Genomic DNA, 12276 nt, shown 5'->3' with positions numbered 1-12276 from the left:
CATGTAGGGCATTACCTGCCTACAGAGAGGCACTGATTTGTGCAACTTAATTTTCTGAAACATAATTATGGTATCATCTACTTACTTTCAAAATAATCGTCTTTTTAGGATGTTGAAAATGTTCTAAAATTTATTTTGGTCATGGTTGCACAACTCTGTGACTAGACTAAAAACTATTGAATTTGTACACTTTAAATGGTGGACTCTATGTATGTGAATAATATCTCAATAAAGCCATCACCAAAAAGTCATGCCACACAGAGTTGAACTAGCTAATCTTACGTGTCCTTTAACTGCTGAATGATAACCATCATTAATGTAATATAGTATTTTCTGTCCATGTAATGAGTAAATAATGATTCCTTTGTAGTGTTTTATTACACTTTCATATTCATTATCTTGTTCATTTTTCACAAAAGCCTTGCGAGGTAGAATGGGTAGTGATGCTCATTCCCATTTATAGAGGAGGAAGCAGGTTCTGAGAAGAGAAGCAATATGTACTCAGAGTCATCTATGATATTCTTACAGTGCCACTATGGAATGGATCTTTTTGGATGAGGAAAGTCCTAGAACTGCACTGTCCAGTATGATAGCCACAAACTATATGTGGCTATTTAAATTTAAATCAATTAAAAGTCACTTCCTCAACCATGCACTACCCACATTTCAAGTGCTCATCTGCACGTGTGGCTAGTGGCTACCATATTGGAGAGGGGAAAGATTTTCATCATAGGAGGAGAAAATGGCTTTAAAAATACTACTGTATGCATATAATTATGAGTTACATATTCAAGCCAATTAGAAACATAAGGAGAAATTTCAGGCATGTGAATTCTTATTAGCTTTTTGATAGCTTATTTCATGATTGCCAGTGTTAAATTATCAGGGTGATTTTCTGATTTACTTGCCTGTCTCAACAACTGAAGGAAGTCACAAATTGCGGAAGGTCAAGTGAACGGAAAATTTTAGAAGTTAATATTTATGGTCACCCCTAAGAATTCAAAACTAAAATTTAATTAGATTGTTAGAGTATGGTTAGGGAAGAAAAGAGGCATGGATGGTTAAGAGTGTAGCATGTGAGAAACTCAGATATGGTACAGTGTATAAATGAACAGGCCATCTTTGGGAGGAAGTGAACTGAGTGCTGGGAGCTGGAGAGGGGCAGGGTTGGTTTTCTGAAAGAGGTGAGGTTGAGCAGGGGATATTTCAGATACACTGAGATAACAGGCCATTTGTTTCCATTTGTGTGAGAGGTTTGTCCTGGGTCTTGGTTGCTGGACTGAGGAAGGTGTCAGTTTAACTAGCTCCCCCAAGGGCATCTATTAGCGTTTACATATTTTGGTTATTTTGAGAAGGATTGTTTTTATTCTGATGAATAACCGTATTGTACTGACTTTTGGAAGTATAGAAAAATATGAAAGATTAAAAAAATTGCCCATAATGTTACTGCCCTTTATATTTAACAAAAATTCATGTGCCAGGCACTTTATAAATTTTAACTTATTTAATCCTCATAACAACCCTGTGGAGTAGGTACTATTGTTATCCGCATTTTGTAGATGAGTACTCCCAAGTTACAGAGGTTAAGGAACTTTCCCAAGGTCACACAGTGTGTGCCAGAATTGAAACTTGAGCACAGGTCGGCTCCAGAGTCCAAGCTCTTATCCACTGTACTCTGAGGTCTCTCATATTGCACTTTGTGGCCTCCAAAGTCACTGTAGTTAACATTTTAGCAAATTTCCTTCCATTTGCTTTCCTATTTTTTGAATTCTTAGTAAGGCTCTAAAATTCTAGATTTTTTACTTGGTTTTGAAATTCATTGAGGATAAGCAGTAAGAAAGAGAGGCTCCCTCAGAGAACTGACAAGTCATTTATCTCCCCACCTTGTCTCCTTCTAGGTGCTGTGAGAAGCCATCTTTCTGACTTCAAAAAACACCGAGCTGCCAGAATTGACCACTATGTTGTTGAAGTCAATAAATTAATAATCAGGTTAGAGAAGGTAAATTTTGTTGTTTTAAAACACTTTTCTGCAAGTATAAATTTTTGGGGAGGAAAAAATTAGATTTCTGCAGCTTGTGTTATATATGTCATATATATCTGATGCTGGCAGAGAAACACCCCACCTGGAAAGATGCAGAGGACATGGTGGACAGTTCTAACCTGGGCTGGTTTTACTGAAAGGAATGGCCCAGGTCAACAGACTTGCCACATATCCAGCTTCCCTTTCCTTCCTATGAAGCCCACTTGGCTGCTGGAAAGCCTTTCTGCCTTCAGATTCTTTCCTTTTTTGTGTGTCCCAGGCAATCACACAATGGGGCATAGTCTGTGATAGCATTTGATGGCAAACAGAGAAGCTAGGGACTAGGTCTGTGAGGAGTACTCAGCCGGGGCCAGCATGCAGGTGTGGGAACATGTTTATTGGGCTTTCTTGTCCTGTGGTACGGGAGTGCGTCTTCAATACCATGATCACTCTGTTTTACTTTGACCCTAGAAATGCTTGTGTACAAGCTGGATTGTGTGGTGGGCATGGTAGCAACCACAGGTACAGTTCTTGATGTGTATTTTATAGGGCAGAAATACATGGCCAGTTTCATGGTCCAGAGGATGGTGGGGAATCAGGAGTTCCCCAATGCTTTCCCTAGCCACCCTCACTGCATCCTTGCCTATCCCTTGTTATTGCTTAAATGGGTAACTACAATAAAGAGATTGAAAGTGGGTCATGGGAAGGGAGGTGCCTTCTAGATGCAAAGCTAATACTGTATCCCATGTGACGTTGCTTTTGTGACTTTGTGGGGCAAGGGATGACAGATGAGACTTGAGAAATGCAGATGTGCTGATTCCCATTTGATGCCTCTTGCCTGTGAAAAGTGTATACCTCACCTGATTAATTCCCTTTGGCACTGTTTTCTCCTTGTCAGCTCACTGCATTTGACAGAACGAATACTGAGTCTGCTAAGATCCGAGGTAACTCTAGAACTTTACTCACATTCATTCTGTTTATCTTTCTCCCTGACCATATCTCTTTTTTAAATGACTTGCTTTTTTGTTTGGTTTTTGTTTTGTTCTTCCCAAAGCAATAGAAAAGTCCGTGGTGCCTTGGGTCAATGACCAGGATGTCCCTTTCTGTCCAGACTGTGGGAATAAGTTCAACATCCGTAACCGCCGCCACCACTGCCGTCTCTGTGGGTCTATTATGTGCAAGAAGTGTATGGAGCTCATTAGTCTTCCCTTGGCAAGTAGGTAATGTGGAGGCAGGGCCCTGGACCCTGATCTCCTCTTGAGATTAGCTTGTTTGCTAATCACCACTGGGTGATTTTTTGAACCTTTTAGTTTAAATTAATGGCCTGTGGGATCTTCATTCATTCACTTGTTGATTCCATGAAGCCCACTACAGGCTAGGCACTGTGCTAGGGGCCAGGGATACAATGGTCTGTAACAGGGGTTGGCAAACTTTTTCCATAAAGGATTAGATAGTAAATATTTTAGGCTTTGTGATTTGAATATGATCTCTGTGACATTTCTGCTTCTTTTTTTAAAAACAACCTTTTAAAAATGTAAAAACCATACTTAGCTTGAGGGCCATATAAAAACAGGCTAGACTTGGCTGGCAGGTCGTTGTTTGCCCACCTCTGCTCTATAAGGCAGTGTTCATCCTCCCAAGGGTTCCAGCAACTAATAGGGGATACAGTCTAGCAAACAAATGATTGCTTTATAAAGAGATATGTACAATGAGAGAAGTTGTGTCAGACACCCAGGAGAGCTGACCAAATCTTTGTCAGCTCTGCTTGGAAGTGGCAAGTGAGGCTTTGAGAGGAGACTGTAGGAAATGGTATTGAAAAATGAGCAGAAATGAGGAGTCCTTTGCTTTGAGATGAAAGTCACAGATGGCTCACTGTCATACAGAACAGACAGTAATGTCATAATGTGAAGAGGTACTGTGTGCTGTGGAGACTGGGCGAGAGGGAGAGCATGGATGCTCAGGGTTGAGAGGTGACGTTCAAGAAGAACCTTGAAAGATGACTAGGATTGCAGAGATAGGGCAGGAGGGCATCCTGGGTAGAGTGAAGAGCAGGAGCGAAGGCGTGGAATGTGGAAAGGCCCTAGGGAAGGTTAGTAGTTGAGCAAATAGACCAGTTGGGGGAGTGTGGAGGACATGTTTGTGAATTATGGGAATGAGGCTACAGAGTAGGTGGAACCAGATGGTCCGGAACTTTGAATCTCAGCTGGTTAAAAGTTGCTAAAGATGATCTCATGGGCTTTTGGCCAATTCTGGGATATTTGGGTTGGTTTTGCAACCCTGGAGAGTTCTGCTCACTCTACACATGCTGTTCGCTACAGGGCATCTGGACAACATGGAGGAGAAGCAGATGCTTCCTCTGTCCAGCTCTGACATCACTGGGCACTCATCACCCTGATGCTTTCCCTTTCCCTTTCTCCCCGAGACTGACTCTCTCTCTCACTTGGGACTTCAGAAGCTATGTTTTTGGGACACTATTCACTTTTCTTCTCTTGGACTAATTAATCAAGATTTACTGGACAGCTGCTAGGGGGTGGCCCTGTTGGATATGTAGGGGTGCAAGTATACATAAGACACAGCTTCTACCCTTGAAGGGTCACAGATTCCTAGGGCAGCTCTGGGGTGTACATAGAACTGTTATACAGGGAGAAAAGTGGAAAGTGCTCTAAGAGGGGCAATGCAGTAGGAACTGATCGGAAGGGCAGATCACGGAATAGGGGAGGGCTCCCTAGAGGACGTGCCATTTGAGCTGAGCTTTGGAAGGGGTAGCAGTCAGGTGTTTGGGTGTGGAGGAAGGCTGTCTGGACAGACCAGGGAGAACGTGGATTGTATCTGAGGCACAGCAAGTGGAGGAGGGGTGTAGGTGGTAAGGCCAGGTTAGTGGTGGGCCTCAGAGCCTCAAAGACAGACCATCCTAGGCTGTCTGGCTCTTTCCTGGCTGGCGGTGGTAGTCCATCCCATTGCAGAGCCTGACCACAGGAAGGCAGAGGTGTGGATGCTTCTTGCTCATAGGCAGAGCCTGCTTTTACCCCCATCAGCACCTGCTCTTACCCCCATCAGCTCTTACTCCCCTGCTGTCATAGGTGGTGGGTGATTGGAGGCTGTGGGCTCGCTGCTGCCTGTCTTATGTTGTGTTTTACAGACAAGCTCACCAGTGCCAGCAAGGATTCCTTGAGCACCCACACCAGCCCCAGCCAGTCACCCAACAGCATTCATGGCTCCCGCCGGGGCAGCATCAGCAGCATGAGCAGTGTGAGCTCTGTCCTGGACGAGAAGGATGACGACCGGATCCGCTGCTGTACACACTGCAAGGACACGTTGCTCAAGAGAGAGCAGCAGATCGACGAGAAGGAACACACCCCTGACATTGTGAAGCTCTATGAGGTGACTCCTTATGTGTAGTCTTAAGTCTGATTTGTGAGGAAGATTTGGCTGTTCATTACATGCCTGCACATTTTGGAGAATGCTTTGGGAAGTTGTTTGTTTGAATCATTTTTAGTTTCTGCTAAAGGGCCATAGTATGATTTCCTAGCCAGGGCCCTGTGTGAGTCACAGAGTCATCCTGGGCGTGTTGCAACAAACTTGTTTCTTCACCCTTCCTTGCCCACTTGAAAGCAGGAGGTTGGAGGCTTTGGTGGCCCAGGGGCAAGAGGAGGAAGGATGCTTGCCATGCAGTGTGAACAGGTTCTGTGGGAGAGGGCAGAAGCCAGAGCTGCTAGTGAACAGTGGGCCAGAAGAGTCCTGGGAAACTCATTTGGGAGTTTCAGGCTTTACAAGTTTGAGAAACTGCCCACAGTCTTAGAGCTTCCCCTTTTAAGTCCATTCAAATGCCTCAGCTCTCGTTACCACCAGTGACCCCAGAACATCTTTAGTAGACATACAGTTTGAGAGGAACGTAGTACAGTGCAAGAACGTGGGATTTGGAGTCAGACTGGGAGTGAGACTGCCTGGGCTCCTGCAAGCTGAGAAGGATTAGCCAGGTTGGGGTGGGGCAGGGAGGCGGTAGGAGATGGGGAGGAGGAGATCAGCCCAGGCAGAGGACACAGTTCATGCAAAACTCTGAACAGAGGAAGAGTGTATTTTTGTCTGCTCGCTGAATGGTCACTGTTAGCAGTTCTGTAGGTCGTAATGGGTGTGTTTCTGGAATCACCATTAAAATACTCAGGCTACTAGAAATGGTGTTAATTATACCATGTGCGGAGCTGCACATGTAGCCATTATTCATCCTTTATGTGGAGTCCATGACCTGATAACTGGTTTTTGTAAAGAGCCACCGTGTTTTTCCTTCCTTTTTTGAAGTAAGCACTGGCAACGCCTTGTGCTGGTGTCTTGTATCATCTGGCAGAGAAAGAATGTAGCAGCTAATTCCTTTTCTCTGCCTTGGTAAAATCATTGGCTTGTGTCCTGAAAGGCCTTGCTCCTCTCAGAAACATCCAGTCAAAAGTTCCACTCTCATTTTCTTTTTTTCCTGTACCATGTTCTGCTTGTAAAGTAGGTCTATAAATTAGGAAATTGATAACAGTAAAAAAACAAACAAAACAAAACACCACGTTCTGCATTTTTTCATTGTAGAAAACTGCACATTTTAAATATGTCTCTGTTGATGTAGCATAACTTCTGGGTAGGCTTTTCTTCATCTTGAGAGAACCACTCACCTCTTCTTTTTTATACTTAGAAATTACGACTTTGCATGGAGAAAGTTGACCAAAAAGCTCCTGAATACATCAGGATGGCAGCATCATTAAAGTAAGCTCTTCCTTTCTGTTTTTCTAATTCAGTGGTGACTGTTGTCTGGCATTTTAGGTCAGTTCTTTAGTAGCTGAAAATGAAATCTTAACTATGGCCATGCTTTTTCTTCTATGACCGACTGTATCTGGAGGCGAGCAAGGGCAGTGTGCCTCATAGTCATGCCTGGGTAGATGATGCTTCAGGGTGGCATTGAGGTATCAGGGCTTAGAGCAGGGCTGGCAAACTTCAGCCCGTGGGCCAAATATAGGCTGCCATCTGTTTCTTTTTTTAAATTAACATGTAATTCACACACCATAAAATTCACCCTTTTAAAGTGGTTTTTGATATATTCACAACGTGGTACAACCATCGCCACTGTCTTAATTCTAAAACATTTTCATCATTCTAATAAAAAACTTCATACCCATTAGCAGTCACTGCTCATTCCCCCTCTCCCTAGCAACCACTAGTCTACTTTCTGTTGATGGATTTGCCTATTTTGGACATTTTGTATAAATGGAATCATAAATAAATGATCTTTTGTGTCTGGCTTCTTTCACATAATGTAGTGTTTTCAAGATTCATCCATGTTGTAGCATGTATCCTTCTGAATGAGTGCATTGTATGGATAGACCACGTTTTGTTTATCCATTAGTCTGTTGATAAATGTTTGGGTTTTCTACTTTTGGCTATTATAAACAATGCTTCTGTGAATATTCATGTACAAGTTGTTTTGTGGACATTTATTTTTATTTCTCTTGGGTGTAGACCTAGAACTGGGGTTCCTGGGTCATATGATAACTCTATGTTTAACTTTTTGAGGAATTGACAGACTGTTTTTCAAAATGACTGTACCACTTTACATTCCCACCAGCAATGTATGAAGGTTTCAATTTCTTCACATCCTCACTAACGCTTATTATTGCTGCTTGTTTTTATACATAAAATTTTATTGGAGCACAGCCATGCCCATTTGTTTGGTTACTGTCTGTAGCTCCTTTTGCACTACAGTGGCAGAGTTGAATAGTTGGCAACAGAGACTATCTGGCCTGCAAAGCTGAAAATATTTATTGTCTGACCCTTTACAGAAAAAAATTTGCTTACCCTTTCTTAAGAGCATTGCTCCTTCTGAAGGTAAAGTTAGTGATGTGAGCTAGAATTTGAGGTACTACTACTAGAATCAGATCCCAGCTGTCTTTTCCCAACCTGCAGAAAAAAATTAATTATGGTATCCAGTATTCTCAATTTGAGGATCGTCTGTGTTTGTCTTAGGCCTGTGTTGCCCACCTGCTACCTTTATAGTGATGCATGTAGAATTAGATGTGCCTTGTTTAGAACAACCCTATATTTTTATTTGGACATTTACTGTGGCAGTATTTTATAGTGGTACCAAAAAACAAAGGGTGTAAGCTTGGCTTTTCCTTCACAATTTCCATTGTAAGTCTTATATGCAAAGAAAAGGAGCCTGCTTGTTTGTGCAGTCCTTAAGGAGTCTCCTGACTTTTGAGCCTGTAAATGTCTGACTTAGAAAATATGAATGGTGAACCCCAGTTGGTTTGTGGCAAAACACCCGTTCCCCTGCATCTCTCCCTGCCTCTACTGTTGCTTTGGGCCTCTTCTTCCATTCCCTGTTCCTTCCTCCAGTGTTTCCCAGACAACAGGGAAAAAGAGGTGGAAAGGGAATAGAAAAGAGGTGCGGAAGCCGTTACAGACCCTGCTCCATCTCCCCCAGTTCTAACAGCTAGATGTCTGCAGCCCCTGGTGGCAGACAAAGGAAGAGGAGGAAGCCCTGTTTCTCAATCCCTCTCAGCCACCACTGCCCTAGGGCCCCTCCCGCCTTATATTTGCACCTCCTAGACCCCAGTCTAGCCTTAGTCTATTCCTTAGCCTAAAGCACTGGTTCTGAAGAACAACAGGAAAAGACACATTTTCTTCTACCTGCAGTTCACTGAGCAATAATTTCAATCAGTGGAACATATTGCCCTCTCTGAGTAAGTTGAAAGAAGCACCCCAGGTGATTCCGATATATACCTCCCCAAAATGAGGAGTCCTTGGCTTGGAGCACGTACCTGTCTCATGCTCCTTTCCTCCCTGGAACTTACTGGAATCAGCACTCCCTCCTCCCACCCCTGCCCATTGGTTTGAAATTAGAGCAGGACTGCCTTCTACCTGGACACCAGCAAGGAGAGCTGTGTTCTTGGCAATTTGAGCTGACGCTCCACGTTTTCCTCATGACATTGTTACCCAAGCGGCTCCTGTCCCTGAGTCCTGTTGTTTTTTTGCTTTGTGCCTCAGACACAATTGTGGGTTAATGGACTTCCCTAGCCAGCTGGGGAGCTATTATTGCTGAGCACATTTCCAGATGTCTAACTCCTGCTCCTTCAAAGACCAGTTCTAAAGGGCTCTAAGCACATTTCACTCCCTCACTCATTCATTTAAAGGATATTTGTCAAGCACTAGTTACATGCCAAGCACTATTCTAGGTGCTGGGGCTGTAGTAATGTACAGTGAAGACAGTGTCTGCCTCTCAGGGGGCTTCAATTTCATGGGAGCACAGACCATAACCAAGTGAACAAATAATGAACAAGATAACTCCAGATGTGATAGATGCTCTGAGGGAAATACAGTTGGTTGACATGATTGAGACCAGGAGAAGTGATTTCAGATTTGGGCTAACCTTGTTGTTTCCCACATGACTTGGAGATACCAAGACAAGGCCCAAATCTCCATTCTAGTCCAATGTTCTTTTTGCAAACTGTGCAGTGAGAGATAATGAAACAACCTTACTGAATCCTTAGATTACAGCTGACACCAATATTTTTCCAGCTAGAACTGTTTTATAGATGGCAAAATAGGTGAACACAGCAATCCTTTCTGCTTATTTAACTTAAATTGCTGCTCCCTCAGAAAGGGAGTTGAGTGGCCATTGCTGAGGCTGGATTAATAGCTGTGAGATCTTCAGAAATGTTTCTCTTCTCAGTGAACATTGATTAAGTTTGGCCCACATGCAGTTACTGAGGATATAAAAATGAAAAGCCATAATCACTGCACTTGGAATTCAGCAGTCTGGTGGGGGTGACAGACTTGTAAATGAACAATTCTGAGATCACATAATAACTGCTGTTGTTTCCCTGAACCTGCAGTTAAGCCACCTCTGGCCTTCCCTGATGTCTGCTGCTCTACCCTGGGCAGAATTACTCCCTCTCTCCTCTTTTTTTTTTTTTAACAGATGTTTTAATAGTTTACAACATTGTGAAATTTTGGGTTGTACATTTTTGTTTGTCCATCACCATATATATATATGTATCCCTTCACACCTTGTGCCCACCCCCTATCCCCATTATGGGCCCCTGGTAACCACAATATAGTTTTCTCTGTCCATGTGTTAGTTTATATTCCACATATGAGTGAGATCATACAGTGTTTGTCTTTCTCTTTCTGCCTTATTTCACTTAACATAATACCCTCCAGGCCCATTCATGTTGTTGCAAATGGGACTATTTTGTGTTTTTTTTATGGCTGAGTAGTATTCTATTGTATATATATACCACATCTTCTTGATCATCAGTCGAGGGACACTTAGGTTGCTTCCACTTCTTGGCTCTAGTGAATAATGCTGCAATGAACATAGGGGTGCATAAGCCTCTTTGGATTGTTGATTTCAGGTTCGTTGGATAGATTCCCAGTAGTCGGATAGCTGGATCATAGGGCATCTCTATTTTTAATTCTTTGAGGAATCTCCATACCGTTTTCCATAGAGGCTGAACCAGTTTGCATTCCCATCAGCTGTGTGTGAGGGTTCCTGTTTCTCCACATCCTCTCCAACACTTGTTGTTTTTTGTCTTGGTGATTATAGCCATTCTGACGGATGTGAGGTGATATCTTAGTGTTGTTTTGATTTGCATTTCCCTGATGATTAGTGATGTTGAACATCTTTTCATATGCCTATTGGCCATCTGTATATCTTCTTTGGGGAAGTGTCTGTTCCTGTCCTCTGCCCATTTTTTGATCAGGTTGTTTGTTTTTTTGTTGTTCAGTTGTGTGAGTTCTTTATATATAATGGAGATTAACCCCTTGTCAGATATATGTTTTGCAAATATTTTTTCCCAGCTAGTGGGTTGTCTGTTCATCTTGATTCTGGTTTCATTTGTCTTGTAGAAGCTCTTTAATCTGATAAAGTCCCACTTGCTTATTTTTTCTTTAGTTTCCCTAGTCTGGGTAGGCATGTCATCTGAAAAGATTCCTTTATGACCAATGTCAAATAGTGTGTTGCCTATATTTTCTTCTATGAGTTTTATAGTTTCAGGTCTCACCTTCAGGTCTTTGATCCATTTTGAGTTAATTTTTGTGTATGGTGAAAGAAGATGGTCTACTTTCATTCTTTTGCATGTGGCTGTCCAGTTTTCCCAGCTCCATTTATTGAAGAGACTTTCCTCTCTCCACTGTATGTCCTGAGCTCCTTTGTCAAAGACTAGCTGCCCATAGATATGAGGTTTTATTTCTGGGCTTTCAATTCTGTTCCATTGATCTGTGTGTCTGTTTTTGTACCAGTACAATGCTGTTTTGATTACTATTGCATTGTAGTATGTTTTGAAGTCAGGGATTGTGATGCCTCCAGCTTTGTTCTTTTTTCTTAGGATTGCTTTAGCTATGCGGGGTCTTTTGTTGCCCCATATGAATTTTAGTATTCTTTTTTCTATTTCTGTGAAGAATGTCATTGGGATTCTGATTGGGATTGCATTGAATCTGTAGATTGCTTTAGGTAATATAGACATTTTAACTATGTTTATTCTTCCAATCCATGTGCATGGGATGTCTTTCCATTCCTTTATGTCATCATCGATTTCTTTCAATAATGTCTCGTAGTTCTCATTGTATAGGTCTTTTACCTCTTTGGTAAGATTTATTCTTAGATATTTTATTCTTTTTGATGCCATTGTAAATGGTATTATGTTTTGAGCTCTCTTTCTGTTAGTTTGTTATTATCATACAGAAATGCAACTGATTTTTGTAGATTCATTTTGTACCCTGCGACTTGGCTGTAGTTGTTGATTATTTCTAATAGTTCTCCAATGGAGTGTTTAGGGTTTTCTATATATAAAATCATGTCATCTGCAAATAGTGAGAGTTTCACTTCTTCGTTGCCTATTTGGATTCCTTTTATTCCATTTTCTTGCCTAATTGCTCTGGCCAAGACCTCCAGTACTATGTTGAACAGGAGTGGTGAGAGTGGGCAGCCCTGCCTCGTTCCTGTTTTCAGAGGAATGGCTTTCAGTCTTTCCCCGTTGAGTATGATGTTGGCTGTGGGTTTGTCATAAATAGCCTTTATTATGCTGAGTTACTTTCCTTCTATACCCATTTTGTTGAGAGTTTTTATCATAAATGGATGTTGTATCTTGTCAAATGCCTTCTCTGCATCTATTGAGATGACCCTGTGGTTTTTATTCTTTGCTTTGTTGATGTGTGTGTCATGTTGATTGATTTGCAGATGTTGAACCATCCCTGTGTCCCTGGTATAAATCCCACTTGAT

The 12276-nt window shown here is 42.1% G+C and overlaps 1 protein-coding gene across 1 annotated transcript in view; it reads left to right on the top strand.

Annotated features, from left to right (window-relative positions):
• Positions 1 to 12276, top strand: part of RBSN (rabenosyn, RAB effector) — a 31854-nt gene that overhangs the window by 7772 nt on the left and 11806 nt on the right. The window contains exons 4-8 of the mRNA XM_058565841.1: positions 1899 to 1999; positions 2919 to 2964; positions 3075 to 3236; positions 5160 to 5401; positions 6693 to 6763. Of these exons, the coding sequence (XP_058421824.1) occupies positions 1899 to 1999; positions 2919 to 2964; positions 3075 to 3236; positions 5160 to 5401; positions 6693 to 6763 (622 nt within the window). The remainder of the gene's footprint in view (positions 1 to 1898; positions 2000 to 2918; positions 2965 to 3074; positions 3237 to 5159; positions 5402 to 6692; positions 6764 to 12276) is intronic.

This window comes from Diceros bicornis, chromosome 2 (genome assembly GCF_020826845.1).
Source record: "Diceros bicornis minor isolate mBicDic1 chromosome 2, mDicBic1.mat.cur, whole genome shotgun sequence".
In the NCBI taxonomy this organism is placed as follows: domain Eukaryota; kingdom Metazoa; phylum Chordata; class Mammalia; order Perissodactyla; family Rhinocerotidae; genus Diceros; species Diceros bicornis.
Note: the sequence above shows the minus strand (reverse complement) of the source record. Positions and strands in the feature narration are given on the sequence as shown.